General features: G+C 41.2%; 1 protein-coding gene across 7 annotated transcripts in view; it reads right to left on the bottom strand.

Annotated features, from left to right (window-relative positions):
- The window catches only part of FGD3 (FYVE, RhoGEF and PH domain containing 3), a 117,113-nt gene that overhangs the window by 26,191 nt on the left and 74,876 nt on the right, over positions 1-16,046 (bottom strand). For all 7 annotated transcript variants that reach the window (XM_030043477.2, XM_030043476.2, XM_030043481.2 and 4 more), the window contains exons 5-9: positions 10,776-10,865; positions 9,416-9,552; positions 7,498-7,654; positions 3,307-3,445; positions 2,404-2,462 (exon numbers count right to left, since the gene is read on the bottom strand). In XM_030043477.2, coding sequence (XP_029899337.1) covers positions 2,404-2,462; positions 3,307-3,445; positions 7,498-7,654; positions 9,416-9,552; positions 10,776-10,865 — 582 coding nt within the window. The remainder of the gene's footprint in view (positions 1-2,403; positions 2,463-3,306; positions 3,446-7,497; positions 7,655-9,415; positions 9,553-10,775; positions 10,866-16,046) is intronic.

The following is a 16,046-nucleotide window of genomic DNA, read 5'->3' as shown; positions in this document are numbered from 1 at the left end:
TACATATAAAACCTCAGATGTATGGGGAATGCTGCAGTCCTATGCAGGGGCCTCCATGGCAAAAAGTACCTCTGAAACAGACCAGGACAAAATGCTTAAAATATAGTTTTAATGCCATTCAGGCATCCTTATGTCTTTGTCAAAATTCTTTATGAAGGGATTACTTTTTCCTTTTCAGCAAAGCACTGTTTCTACTTTATATAAAGTCAACCAAACATTAAAAGTCCCTCTACACAGTATTCAAATGGATAAAGGTAACTAGTTCACCCATTTGCAGCTGCTATATTAAGCATTGCAGCAGCTTTAACTAGTCAAAATAAGAAAGGTGTGTAAATCTTGCTACTGAGTTATAGCATGTGGAAAGCTTTGGCTTTCAACCACAAGGTGGACTGATGTGCTCCAAATGGCACTGTCAGCAAAGGGTCAGAAAGTGAGGACAAAGATTTATGCAGTTACACCCAAATATATGTCCAAACACATCTCTAAATCATACCTCTACCTTTCTATAGATTAAGCTGGAATTTCAGGTCTTTACACACTTTGTTTACCCCCATTTGACTTGAGAATTTTCACCACAAATATACATCACACCAGTCCCTGTCCTAATCTATTCTTCTGACCAACGATTAAACAAACAACAAAAAACCCCAATAAAAAAACCCAAACAAAACCAAACCGTTAAAATAATCACACTGCAAAACAAAATGGAAGGCGGCAGGCTGTGGACTAAAAATAAATGCGCAAATCACCTAAGCCCCAAAAGGCAGCAGATTTTTTTCCAGCAAATGGGAAGATGAGCAAGAGATCCCACTAATGTAAAAACAAACAAAAACCAGTGAACTCATCAAGCTATTTTTTTTAGTGGAGAAACTAGAACACTAAGAGCAGATCCAAAACCTGAGGGACATCTGCACTTCTAGGAAAAGCCAGCTTTGGAAGCCTGATCTATTTCTTCTACTACACCACAACAGGAGGAAGCATCCAACAATTCATTCAAACCTCCACTAACTTTTGGAGATATTGCTACAGCCCTTGCTTTTCTTTTGGCTTGGCTCTGACCTCATCCAGCCATTTGCGCCATCCCGCAGGGCTCTGCAGAGGCGCATGTGCAGGACAGCGCTGCTCTCGCACTGCATTGCTCCCCACCGACCCTCACCGACTGCCCCAGCACACCCAAGGCACTTTCTGCTGGGATGTATGAGTTGGGAAACCACGAGGTCAAACCTGAAATTCTTACTCAGATATTTTTCCTTCGAGTCTCTGCTCAGGCAAAACCTATTAATTACAGAAGAATTCAGTGCAATAAGAAGGCCTGATTAGAGGCTTCAGGTTCTTATCAGCAATAAACAGTGGGTGCAAAATTATTATAGCAGCCTTTTCTAATATGTTGTTGTGTACCAACAGAAAAAGCACCCAACACAGAAAGCAACTAGATGGTGGCTTCATATTCCTGCTATCTGTGGAGATACTGTACACAGTCCCCAGCAAAACAGTTGTTCAAGGCTCCAAACCAGAAAAATTTCCACCGAAATACATCCTTATCAAGAGAACACACTAGACTCAAATAGAAACAGATGGTTTCAAAACTGGTTTTCACTGAGACATACTGAAAATACACAGACATCAGTTGGTTACTTCCCTGTAGCAGCCACAGGAAACATGGTCTCATGGTGTCCCTGCCAGCCAGGAGAAGGAAGTAAGGGTCTGATACAGAAGGAGATGTAAACCTTGTGCCCACAAATGCTCAGTGAGTGTTAAGCTGGATACACAGCATTTCAGATCTATTAGATACAAAAGCTCCTGAGGGACTTGGGTGCACAAAAGGGGTAACATCTGTAACTATAAAGTCCATTTACTTTAATGGTAATGCACTAGGTGTTCTGTATGTAAAGCAAGTGCTAATGCTCAAAATCTCTATGGTCTCAAACTGCCCAGATTTAGAAGTATAGCTTACCAAAGCTACTGACACATGCTAAATGCATACTCTGTGCATTTAAGATGAGCCAAAATCAAACCAAAACAACCTCCAGTCTGGTAAAGACCTGTAGGACTAAAAAAACAGTGTGAAAATCTGCAAGGACCCCTTATGAATGGACCTAATTGGAATACTTTCAACAATTTTCAATGAAAAGCAAATAATGAGTTTTATGAAGACCTCCTTTTTCAACTCATTGGGTCCTTAAGAACAAGGAAAGTGAAATTTAGGCCCAACAACCCATGGTAACTGCAATAGGATCATTTATGATAAAGAGAACTCAGATATCCAACTCATATTTAAAGCCTGACTCACTGTATTTGAAAATTCTCCCCAGCCCACTTTCCTGAGCCTATTGCAATGGGGGACCATTGGTTCAACCAAGTGTTTCAGTCAGATTACAATTCCATTATGCAATTTCTACTCACCATCTTTCGGATGGCTGCATTTGAATGGTTTGCTGCTGTAGATATGAGCTCCAGTGACTCTGCAATAAAGGTAGCAACAGTTATGCATTCTCTGGATTGTATCTGTTAATAGCACTTTGGGGTTTTTTTTCACCTCCCTGATTAGTGTTTTTCCTGCAAAATTGTTGTTGCAAATGAAAGGACTGTATTTTTTCCTTCCATAAAGTAAAAGCAATGCTTATAAGCAGTTATAGACACAATCACTTCTGCATGTTCAGCTGGTCCATGTGCATCTAAACATTTAATCTTTCTCTCCTGAAAGTCTAGGCGAGTCAAAGCACATAGTGACAAAAAACCTCACCTTCTAGGAATCAACCTACTAAAGGTTAACTTAAGTCTCACTTAAGCCTTCACAAGCATGTTTGTAACAGTGTTTTCTTAAAACAGGGCTTGTGTGCTTATGGTAACGTGAATCCAGTTTTGGTCAGGATCACAAACTCCTAGAAACCAACAGAAGCCCATGTCTCCTGTTTCTTTGTGTTAACAGAGTCTAACCTGATTTCCTAGGGAAGTGTGTACATTTAAGACCATTCTTACTTTCTTCCTCTGGCTATTGCAAGGATGTCCTCCTGTATTTGTCCTTGGCCATACAATGGATTAAATGAATATGCCAGATGTTATACCATTACAAACTTCAACATTTTGCCATTGTTCATCTGCCAAAGCTCTCTTCATTCCTAGAGCTGACGTATCAACCCTTTTCTTCTCTACTCTAAGAGCATTCAAAATCCCTTTGTGCTATGCAATAATTTGATTCAAATCTCCATTTCTACCATAGCCCTAGTTGAAAGTATCTGAACATGTGAAGAAAAAACTCTCCAAGATCTTATTGTGCTCATTAGACAGAGAGGAGTTTACATGTACTTTCAGCATCTTTCCTGTCTGGAGACTCTTCTGGAAGTTTCTTTAAATAGTCCTTTAGGAGAAGCTCATAACGAGGAATCCTTTGCACTGGTTCAAGCATGTGATGCTGTAATGTCAGGTTTCCACACACCTCCTGTTTCTACAATGGAGAGAAAACAAGCACAGAAGGGTTTGGTTTTGTTCCTGCCTTTGGTGTTAAACAGCAATGAAAAATGAGCATTCACATACAATTAGAGGTGCATAAAACAACTTCTCAAGCTATCACAGAATTATAGACTCATTTAGGTTGGAAAAGACCCTTAGGATCATTGAGTCCAACTGTAAACCTAACACTGCCAAGTCCACCACTAAACCACGTCCCTAAGCACCATATCTACACATCTTTGAAATACCTCCAGGGATGGCGACTCAACCACTTCTCTGGGGAGCCTGTTCCAATACTTTGACAACCCTTTCGGTGAAGAAATTTTTCCTAATATCCAATCTAAACCTTCCCTGGCACAAATTGAGGCCTCTCACTGTCACTTGGGAGAAGAGACTGACACCCACCTCACTACAACCTCCTTTCAGGTAGTTGTAGAGAGCGATAAGGTCTCCCCTCAGCCTCCTTTTCTCCAGGCTGAACAGCCCCAGTTCCCTCAGCCGCTCCTCACAAGACTTGTGCTCCAGGCCCCTCACCAGCTTGGTTGCCCTTCTCTGGACACACTCCAGCACCTCCATGTCTCTCCTGTAGTGAGGGGCCCAAAACTGAACACAGGACTCGAGGTGCGGCCTCACCAGTGCAGAGTACAGGGGGACGATCACCTCCCTGCTCCTGCTGGCCACGCTATTTCCGATACAGGCCAGGATGCCGTTGGCCTTCTTGGCCACCTGGGCACACTGCTGGCTCATATTCGGCCGGCTGTTGACCAACACCCCCAGGTCCTTTTGTGCCGTGCAGCTTTCCAGCCGCTCTTCCCCAAGCCTGTAGCGTTGCATGGGGTTGCTGTGACCCAAGTGCAAGACCCAGCGCTGAGCCTTGTTGAACCTCATACAATTGGCCTCGGCCCGTCAATCCAGCCTGTCCAGATCCATCTGTAGAGCCTTCCTACCCTCAAGCAGGTATGGGAGCTGACAGGTTTCACTTGAACCTTTGTCCCATGTCTGGCATTTTCTGCAGATATGCAGCAATCTTCTTTTAGATTTTGCGTGTTTCTTCACAGGCTCAGAAAAGATCTTCCCATCCATGTCCCTGTGCAGCATGGTTCCCCCCAAAGACTATATAAAATCAGAAGCCCCACAGGGATATATTGCTTGCTAGAGCTTACTGTACAAGCAGCAGATACACTGCCTACACACCACCTCTGAAGAAGGAGCTGCCTCAAATTCTCTTCTTTTTTTTTTGCTTGACCAAGAAAGGCGGTAGGTTTGAGACTGATTACAGTAAATATTACCCAATAAGGCACTGATCTGCTCTGCTTGCAATGGCACTGAGTGTTGCAGTGTACTTATTTTCATAGGATCCCTATGAAGTGAAGGGATATTTCTATTTAAAAGAGGGGAGGAGAAATGAGAAACACAGTAAGATTAAGTAACTTGTTTTAAAGCAGACAGGAAGTTTCTGTTAGCGATGTAATCTGACTCCTGAATCCCACATCAGCGTGTTAACCACACGCTCTTCTCCGTAGCATTATTTTTACATCAGCTCACCAATGCCACATCTTGGTCTGTTCTAGTGTAAGCAACCCCTCGAAACCCACATTAATTTCAGTATGCTTTTCTCAGAGAAAGGTGCTTGTTTCAGGTACTTGTAATTTTCCTCATAACTATTACAGCCCACCACACACTGCTGACTCACCTGATTACTAAAGCAAAGCCTGGAGATAATGAGATGAATGTCTGATAGAAAAATATTAGCTATCCTTCCAGAAATTCAAACACATAAATTTGCTTTAAAAAATATCTTGTCACAGTGTAGCAGGGTGAACAATATTTCTGTTTGTAGGAAATGAAGTGAATTTATTATCTCTCAGAGTTTTACAGCACCACATCTCCCAGAAAATACAACTGGGATGGAAAGAATCAGAGATTCCAGGAAGAACTAAAAGGAGCACAGAACTACACTACTGCATATTAGTGCTTGGTTTATATTCCCAAATCCACTTATTATAACCGTCTCCATTGTCTTTTTATTCCTGCAATAGGATGAACCTTTACACTGAACAGCAATAGGGAAGCAGAGGAGGAAGTCACTTCAAGGCTCACGTAAGTTATCTTCACTTGCCAAGTGTATCCTCTCTAAAAAGTCAGCAGTGACAAACAGTTCCAAATAGGGAAAATTTAATGTTATGTAATTTTAGAAGTTTACAGAGTTTACACTGCAATTCAAATGACTTTACTAGAGGACGGATAAATGTTTATTCTGTGTTTAATTCATGTGGCAATTCAAACCACAGAAATATATATTAAAAAACACTTATGTGATGGCATAAGGAGAAAGCTGACAAAAGAAAAGTCCTAATAAACTCACCAGCTGTCAAGTGTTGGCCCCAGTAGGTGGATGTGAACTGAACAGAAAGTATGTTGATCTTCAAGGTCAGCTAAAGTAAACTTAGTAAGTCACAGTCATTCACATATAAGTACCATTTGATTTTTGTTTTCTGTTTTCCCTAGTTTAGCATAATTAATAATTGTTAATGCCTTGAGCTGTATAACTATTCCATTAACAGCTGTTAGGTGGACAGTGCGTTACTGCAGGATCACAACAGACTGGTGTTTTGAAAAGTAACTGTGGCTTTTGATAGCACAGAGATAGCTCAGATGAGTGGACTAAGTATACTGGGTCAAATCTTTGCCTACTGCAGCTATGGTCATCGACAGAAGCAAAAGGTGCTGTGATGTTGCTGCTAAAATAACCTACAGTGAAATACTGTTATCAATAGACTTCAGAATTCTCGTATATGCATTCCCTGTGTTCATAGTGCCTATCAAAGTTCTGCTCAAGCAACAGCAGAAATACTCATGGTCTCGGACAGCTGCAGACCAGTTTTGCAGACTGACAGCTAACACAAATTGTTTGTGTTGGTAGCTTGGTGGTGAGAAAAGACAGATGAATTTTAGGGTGGGCAGATGCCTGTGCTGCAGGGAAAACAGTCACAAACTGATTTTCACTTCAGAAATCTGTGTCAGTGGCTTGGCACAAACTGAGGACAGCAAAACGCCTGCGTGCTTTTTTTTTTACAGTGCTTGCTGCACAGAACCTTGGTGAGAGCAGGCTGGGTTCAGACAGAAAAAGGTTAAGAAAAGGCCACGTGGAGTGACAGCCTGGTAGGAGAGGACATTCCCCAGTTCCTGTTTCTCCAAGCTTCTGTCTGAGTCACTGGGCAGCCTGCAGCCCTGACTCTCCGAAAAGGGCCTCTCCTTTCCCAGCTTGCTGGGGGATTACTTGATTCCAACAGCTGGCCCAGCCACAATCCTCCCATTTAGGGCAGGCAGCTGAGCTCCCTCCTCAGCTTAACCCATTCCCCTGCCAGCCTTCCCCTCCCAAAGGACAGTATCTGCTTTCCCAGCACCAGTGGAGGGATGCTTGCAAGTGTGCTGGAGCCTGCTGCATCCCTTTAGGTGGCCCAGGGCCTGAGGGGGAGAGAGAAGTCTTACTGATACACTAGCATAAGCAGTCCTCTTCCCCCCTCCTCACACAGCTTTTTCTATAATTAAGAGAAAACACATGAAAATCCATGCTGAGCATCCTCCTGCAGAGCTGTGATCCTTGGGAGCTGCGTGCCACTTCGTGAGCCTCAGAAAAATCAGACCAACAGCAGATGCTGCCAGTGACATGGCCAAACTCAAACACACCCACCTCAGACTGAAAATGTATTTATTAAAAAGCAATTAAAATTAGTAATGAGGAAGAGAAATCAAAAAGTTTATAAACGGACATGTTTGCAGTCGGAATTGCTGGGCCAATGGCAAAGCTTTATTCTGTGACTTCTGATACTCCTCTTAAATACGTGAGTGGAGAAAAAGCTACCTATGTGAAAAATCTGTGTCATAGCAAGAGAGAAGAAAGGACTGCCACTAAAATTGTTTATGTTCAGTATTAGAGCACTATTACCTTGTAGCTAAACACTGTGTGTCATGCACCGGAAAAAAAATAAAGTTACACAAATAAATTAGCATCTCCAAGCCACATGATGTCAATTAACAACATACCTGTATGTTCTGAACAACATCTTTGAATGGAGAGGACCTCTGCATGCATGTGTTCACCATGTCCATTGCCCTGTCGAAGTTCTTTACATATTCTCCATACATCTTCAGAAAAGGAGCAAGTTTCTGTAGGATATCTCCTAGCCGTGGGTTGATGTTCCTATGGGAAAGACACAGGTAAGTACTGAAATCTCTGGAAATCAACACTATCTTCAGGGAGAAAACACAACTGTAAGACTTTCACAGTTGTCTCCCACATGCACAACCACTTACACACATAAGCAATCAAGATATTTCAGGCTAAGTTTAGTTTAAAGTAATCTACACGGTACCCTAGATAAAACCTTAAACATTAAACTAGGTGTCCAAAGGCTAATATTTCTGCCCCCACTGTCACTCTCTTAAGTGAAGATCAGATTCAAACTGACTACACATTGTTAAAGAAACATCTATATATCTCTGCCGTCCAGCACAAAGTCTCATGGGAAACTTTTACTTTTTAAAAATCATCATCTTTTCCACCACAGCCAAACATCTGAAGACACTTTAGTGCAAAGGGATCACTCAGTTCAGCTGGGTATTCCCAGGGGGCCAGACACACATTCACCTAGAGACCCCCCCACAGGCTGGGAGAGGTGGTAGCCACACATCCTTGTCTCCTCCAAATTCATGGCCAGGCAGAGCACCAGCCATTTTTCCCCCAGCTTTTCTCTCCTGCTGAACTCGTGACTTGCAGTCTGACTGCACTAGACCCTCTTTAGCCATTTAATAAGCTTCTGCCCTCTTCTGACTTCCAGACTCTCCAGTCTTCCTCCCCTTTTATTACAGCTGTCCCTGAAAATGCAAGTCAGGTGCAAAGGTGCTGAGACTCATTTATTCCTTCTGATCATTGATGAACTATGTCAAGGCTGAACTCAGCCAAGAGAAGTGTGAACTCTGGTCTTGTATTTGTCATTTAGGGTACTTGGAAAGGTGCAGTGTCAGTACTATCTGCGCTTTTCACTGCAGGACACTCTTTGTGGCCAGTGTGTCATCTCAAATCAAGTTTCCTAGATCTGCCTTACAATTAACCTTTCTACCTATTGCAGTATTTCTGCCTTATCTACAACTTATTGCAGCTGCCAAATTTTAATTGGTATTTGACCTTTATTACTCACTGAAAAAACCCAAACAAAACAAAGCCCCCAAAACTACACTTATTTTCTTAAAGAAAGTACATATACACTGTAGCTAATAATATTTATTAACTCCTAGAACAGAAGGCCAACAAATTTTGGGGTAAAAATTTGTGCAACACTGTGGTGCTCAACAACAGAAGTGGTTGCATAACAGACATAAGCAGATTTATAGATAGGAAGTCATCTATCTTATCTGTCCAGATTTTCCATTTGTTGCCTGCTATAATGCTAATTTTAACATTAAATTACATTTTATATAACCGTAACAAAATTCATTAAAGAAAATATAAAATGGATGTTTCTCATGAAGTCTCCAACATGGCATGCAAAGTCTAGACTATGAGATGATGATGCATTTTCCTTCTTTGAGAAGTACTGCGTTTTTGTAACACTTCACAGTGGGTCCAAAATACTTCATCTGTTGGGCCAAAATAAGCAATTTCCTTCCTTCCTAGTACTGCAATTTCATAGTACTGCAATAACAGGAGAGCGGAAATACAGTAAGGAAAACAGCTCTGGCAATACTTTGGACTCAAAAAATTCTTACAATGTACTCTGGAAATTTTGAGTGCTCAAGTCTATTCCTGTAGTCAGAAATGCTTAAGAGACTCCATACTAATGTATTAAATAACAAGTGAATTACTGTATTAAACAATGAAAAATTTGGAATTAGACTAGGCCTTAGGGTTGTTCTAGTTTCTTGAAAACGTATTTTTAAAATAATTGTAATGACAGTTACCCACCATTCTTGCGTAATTCTTGTTTTGAGCTCAGGAAGAAGAAATTGTCCATGGAAACAATAGATGGAAGAAATATTTGAAAAGATGCCCGTTATCACTTCAGATGAAATACCTGCTTCTGACAACTTAGTGCAAAAAACCTGCATAAGACAATAAGACAGTACCAACATATATTTACAAAAAACAATCCTAGACACACTGGCTTTAGATTGCAATATTACAAAGCTGACTGCCTTAGAACTGAGCTACAATTTTTGACTTCCTGTAGTCAGTCCTTGGGGTCTTTCAGGAGGTTCCCAAAATGTAAGTCCACTGTCAGTTAGGGTTAGATTTATGACTGTGGGCCAAAGTCATAAATTAGAAAAATCTTAGGGGTATGTCAAAAAAGATTGAAACTACTGAGAAGATCAGACATCTCTTATTTGAGAATGCAAATTGCAAAGAATAACCAGTCCCTGAAGAGCACTTACTCCTATTTATGTGAAGCAAAATAAACCATGTGATTATTTTGTTTCTCTGTGGGAAAAGTTACACTGTACTGAACAAAAGGGAAAGACACACCCTAGATTTCTAAGGTCTTGAAACAGCCTCTGCTCATCCAAAGCAAACATTGGAAAGTCTTCCATAGAGGTCCTAGAGTCGGAGGGTAGAGGGCTCTGCAAGTTACAGCTTCTAACAAGATTTCTAGCAAGCTGACAATTGTCTCCCCCCCACCCTTGTTTTTAAAAAGCACTTCATTAGCCATGTGACTCATCCTCGTTTTTACTTCTTTCCTGCACATTCATGTTTTTTTTTCCTTTGAGATAATTATGGAAATGCCTGAACAGTGTAGACTCACTTCAATGTTAATGTGGAAGAAAGTTCAGACTCATCACACCAGTTTTACTTTATCCCCACTTGTAAACATGATGGACAACAATTACGAAACACAGTGGGTAAAAAAAAAAATAATCCCCTGTGAACATGGGGCTGACCCATGTGGCCTGATTTTAGTAAAACTCAAACCTCTTGCACATTACAGAGCAATCACAGATTTCATCATTTCTTAGTGCCTTCAGTGTCCCTGTGATTTCCTCTCCACGTACGCTCAGGGAGGAAGCAAAAGCTGATTGTGTCTGTCTGTATCTTGGGCCGCTGCTTTCCCGTTCCTCTTTCCAACATTCTAATCCTCGGGTTCCAGCTCAGGGAACCCTCTTGCCAAAAGCTCACCTCTGGGACTCATGACACACAGCCTGGCAAGCAAACTCTATCTCCCACCAATAAACAGTGTTTTCACACTACTGGGCTATAGGTTAGGGGATGAGCAGGAGACACCACTGCTGCTCACAGAAAAGAAAGCAGAGTTTATGCAAAATCGAATTACCTGGTCCAACAGATGGAGTCTTTTAACATACGCTTCTTCTGTATGGAGCAGTTCATTTGCGATGTTGAATAGCTTTTGGGGCTCTGTACACTGAAAAAAAAGTTACAAATAATACAATCCATCTGCACCTACAAAGCTAAGTTGCATCAACTGTTCTCTTTTCCGTTTTCTCAGTGGGCCAAATTCCCTGCCAGTAGAGAAGCCTGGAGTGAAGGAGGTTAACACATTTCAGAATCTGCTCCGCATCCCTCATCAAAGGATCAGTTTGCTCTGGAGACATTTTTAAAGCTATTTTCTGAAAGAGCAATCAGTAATGCAGTCAATGGCTGGTCAGGACATCACTTTAGTTCATTATGGTTTTCTATAAAGAACCAGAAACATCCTCCAAATCTGGAAATAAGTCTAGTCTATTTGCTAACTAAGGCACTAGACTGTAAATCAACTGTTCTCCTTTCTGGATTCAGGTCCTGTGACTAAAAAGAAAACTAGAAACCAGACCTGTTTGGCCACAGATTTCTCTCCCTGGCCAGCACAGCATTACTCTCTATGGCATATTTCTAAGATTTCTGTGCAGCTTTAAACACCAGCCAATTCCCTGGAAAGAATGTTCAGCAATATAACCCAAGTCACTCAGTGAAGTCTTTCATTAAGCTCATTTAAAAAAATAAAATGAGAAAGGACTCATTAAAAAACCTGAATGCATTTATGAAGTGCCGACTTTATTTACTGTTTAGCCAAAAGCTACATAGACTCTTTGCTTTCTAAGTGCTTAAAAATACTTGAATTATTAGGACACAGGCTTTAGCTTTCTGACAAACTCTAGATACCTTGTTAAGGGTCTAGACTTTAAACGCCATGCTTACATATAACCAAACCAGTCCAGAACTGAGGGTTGGCCGTTTTGTGTTCGGGAGTACAAACGTCCAAAAGGGGCAGCAAGGATGATCAAATGTAGGGAAATTTTACTGGCCTGGATCCAGGGAAAAAAAGACAACTGAAATTAGAGAGATGTCTAAATGGTTAAGAGAACAGAGAGCATCAGCTGGGTGCAATCAATCACTATTTCTTCCATAAGAAAACTAAAGGTCATCAAATAAAATTACTGAGGTGCTGCTTCAAGACTGAGCGCTGCTTCCTCAAGCAACACGTCACTGCAGATGGTAAACCTTCATGCAGGTTCACAAAAGGACCGGACAAATCCATGGAGTACAAGTCCAGCTGAAGTCTATTAAACACGAATGGCTGCTTCCAGTTCAAGAAGCACCTGGGCCCCTCACCAGCAACAGCGCTTTCCATCCCAAATGCCTGTCTCTGTGCGCTCGCTAGCATTTGTGACGGGCATTTCTAGACATAACCCTGTGGGCCACCATCAAATTGTTAGAAAACATCCATTAAATGCTTCCTTTAAGCTTCTTCAACATTACCTTATTTTGTTTCCAAACAAAGTTGACAAGAAAAATTTAAATAACTCGCCCCCACACATTTAGGCAAACTGCAATACAGCTGAAAGACCTCAGACTTTTCAAACCTAGCCATGAATTCAAACAACCAAACCAGACCCACAGTTATCCTACGTGAAATGAGGTACCACATAGCATGAAGTGCCCACACTTCCGTGATATAAGTATTTACTGAAGGAATGTGAATAGCTTTTCTGGATTTGAAACAGCATCAGTCTTCCTTTAAAGCAATCCCTCTCTTTCTAGGCACAAACCTGGAGATGGGCAACCATGCCATGAATAAAGTTTTGACATGTACTCTGTCTACCCCACTACTCAAATACTCTTTTAAGCTATTCTAACAGGCTACACAACATCCTGCTCCATTCATTCAAATGATATATATTAATATTTAGGGGAAAAGAAAAAAAAAAATCACAGCACAACAAAGGTTGAACTTGTTACAAGCAAATACAACATATTACAGCTTATAACGAAATGCATTGCTGGCCATTCAAATCCAGTAACTATGAGGATCTCTCACTGAGAAAGAATTTATCTGCCAGTTTTGCTGGGCACAGAAGAGCACCTGAATGAAAGACACTGATGCAATAGGCTGGCACACCAGTTGCCAAAAAGCATCCTTTGATTTGTTTGAATTCAGAATTTGAAAAATAATTATTTCCAACCAAATACATTTGTTCTCAGAAGTGAATCTTTACATAGCGCAGGCACTTTTTAACCTCCTGACCTTCACCATCTGCAATTCAGTTTATATTTCCAAAAAACTTGCTGACATCTGCTTAAATACCAAACAATGGCTGAACAGACTCAGCTTGAGCTCAGTTTTAAAGAGCAACTCTATCTTCAGTTGCTGTCTCTGCTACAGGCAGATAGGCATGTTTTTCTGACTAATTTGCAACATATTTGGTTTTCAATGGATGTAACGTTTAAAATGAAACAGTAGATTAATTAAACCTGAGGCAGTCCTGTTCTTCTAACCTTATTTCGTGCTATGGCAGGACAGCTTTAACACAGCCTGAGCCATACTTCAGTTCACTATGAAGGAGATATTTCACGGTCTATGTTTCTAAAGGAAAAGTAAAACAAATTTGCAAACTCAAATGTGGATTATATTCTGCTTTGCCCAACGCTCTTGCTGACTGACTGCTTGGCATGGCCAGGGCATGTTACGACTGTCCTCCACAGTCATACATTACAACCGTACATCTACTGCAGAGTCTCATTAAAACAGTATAGGTGGCGGGGTGACAAGAAAGATGAGAAAAGAGAAGCAGTAGGTGTTGACTTCATGACACAGGAAGCTCACTCCAGTGCTTGAAGCAGCAGTCACACGATGCTCTTTCACTTCTTTGTGGAAGGTTCAAAAATTCATTTCCAGCTGTAACTGTCCATAAAACTTATTAAAGAAAAAGGAAACACCAGCCTAAAACCAAACAGAACCAGCTTCTCATAAAGATTCACGCCTGAATGCATTTGCACCTCAAATACCCCAATCACACATACAAATTGGGGAATGGCACATGCTGAGCTGATTTGTGCAATGAAGTGGCCACAAGTGCATCACTGCTTCCTGCGAACCCACTCACCGACCCAGCTGGGCACCCGCTGAGCACACCTGGGCCACGGATTCACGGATGCAAAGACTGTTTAAATGAAAATTTAAAGTTAAAAAAAAAAAAAAAGGCTTGATATGAGAAAACTTGGCCAATATCCTGCAGCGACCCTTTTTCATACAACTGGTTGCGCGCAACCATATTCAGTTAGCATCCCTACCACAAGGGGCTTTCAGAGAATCTTGCAAGAAAGCTCCTGGGAGTGGCTTAGGTTAAAATCATATACGGTTATGCTTTAAAACCCCACCAGTCACCCCTACAAAGAACACAGAAAGTCCCAGAAAGATTATAGACAACTTCCTACTCAAAAATGCTGAAAACAATACGGAAAACTTATCCTATGCTTGGTTGTCTTCTTTGTTGTATTGAGATCTCATTTTCCTTAGAATATTTAAAAAAAAAAAAAAAAAAGATGATGAGAACATATCTGATATTTCTTAACCAGCATTGTAACTAAAACATTGACCTATGCAAATTTTTTTCAGAATATCCATGGAGATAATCTTATGCAAAGGTCTGACTTGCAGGACTGCAGGCCAAATTTTCCAATACAAACTGTACAATGAAATCAGAAATGAAACTCCAGCCACGTACAGGCAGAATGGAAGTGTGTGTCAGTGACTGTATGAGGCCCATGTGGGACTTCATTATTACTATTTTACACAGCAGGAAGCAGGACAGATGGAGAAAGGCATTTTTTGGTGATTACTAATGAGCACATATAACTCTTAGTGAAAAATATCTAAACAAAAAGATATGAAGTAGTGTTAGCCATCTTAGAAGCATTACTCCGTTGCTCCCAGGCAGTCGGCAGAAGCCTTGGGTATATGACTACAGAGCATGACAGCCCCTCAGTCTCACTTTTATGTAATTTCTTTTTTTCGTAAACATCAAGGCTAACATGCTTCAGTTCCTGGAGCTCCTGATGTTTTCTGAGGAAACTAATAAGCTCTCCTTGTTCATTTTCATTTTGATAAAGAATAACTGGAAATCCCAGTAAGTAACTCCTGAGATTTTAAAACATATTCCAATAATTTTGTGCTAATAGTGAGGCCTGTTAGGCTGTGCTGCAGACTCCCAAAGGAAGCCACATCACACTGCAGAGCTAAACCTAGACTAAATAAAACAATACGAGTCATATATCAGGCAATGTTACTTCACCAGCCATGGGATGTGTGAAAGCACGGGTGGTGGATGGAGAGATATCTGAAGTAGAAAATTAGATAAGAAAAAAGCAAATATCCCCCCCCCCCCAGTTATGTTTATTCATGAGCTTCACTTAACTTGATATCCTAGGAGTTACTGAGCCATCATTAAATCATCCTGCAGCTGTACTTCTTACGCATCCTCCTCCAACTATAACAAAGCTTTCTGGAAACTTGCATATTCAATGAGAGTGCTGATTACCTCTGTCTTGCAGCTGCAACGCCTGGTACTAAGGGTAGGAAGGGGGAAGCAGGAAAAAGACACTGGCTCCCGACACAAAGCTTTCTGGAGGAGTTGGGGTGTCCCCAGCAATCAAGCCAGCAGCTGGTGCCGACTGAACTCTCCTTTCTTTCTTCCAGTGGGGCAGGTACCTTGTTTTCTGGTAAATTACCAGTTTTGTCAAGATGATGTGAACTTCCAGCCTAAGAATAAACACTGAACAAGTCAACTTCGAATTGCACTGGCTCTCCTTTCTGGAAGCTATGGCCCTTTACCCTAACCTTTAGTCCACAGTGCCCCAAATCTGCAACAGAATGAACGGGGAGAGTGGGAGGATGGTGTGGACACCTAACACACAAGTTGGCTTCACACACCACATCTCCGGAAGAGGGCACAATCCTTACACTACAAAAGAGGCAGCATCTCTCTAAGCCTTCCCTCTGGATGTGGCTGCAAAAACAAGCTAACTTAGTGTAGCTTGGTCAGCATCAAAACTGCCTTTTAGAAGGTGAAATCAACTCAAAATGCAAGGGAGAACCTGAAGTGCATCACATAAATGCACTTCAGGAAGTAGAGTAACACAAGAAAACAGAAAAAAAATCTTCCTCTAGAGATATCTCTCTTATAAATTCACCAAGCATGCTACAGAGAACTATGACCTCATAACTCTGTGTTTTATCAGCATTATTTCCTACTATATGGATACTTAACCTAAGGAACAAGACTTAAAAACAGCCATCAAAACTCTGATGTCTTACAAAACATTGGTA

The sequence above is a fragment of the Aquila chrysaetos genome, chromosome 20, assembly GCF_900496995.4.
Source record: "Aquila chrysaetos chrysaetos chromosome 20, bAquChr1.4, whole genome shotgun sequence".
Lineage (NCBI taxonomy): Eukaryota > Metazoa > Chordata > Aves > Accipitriformes > Accipitridae > Aquila > Aquila chrysaetos.
This window is presented reverse-complemented; position numbering and strand designations above follow the sequence as displayed.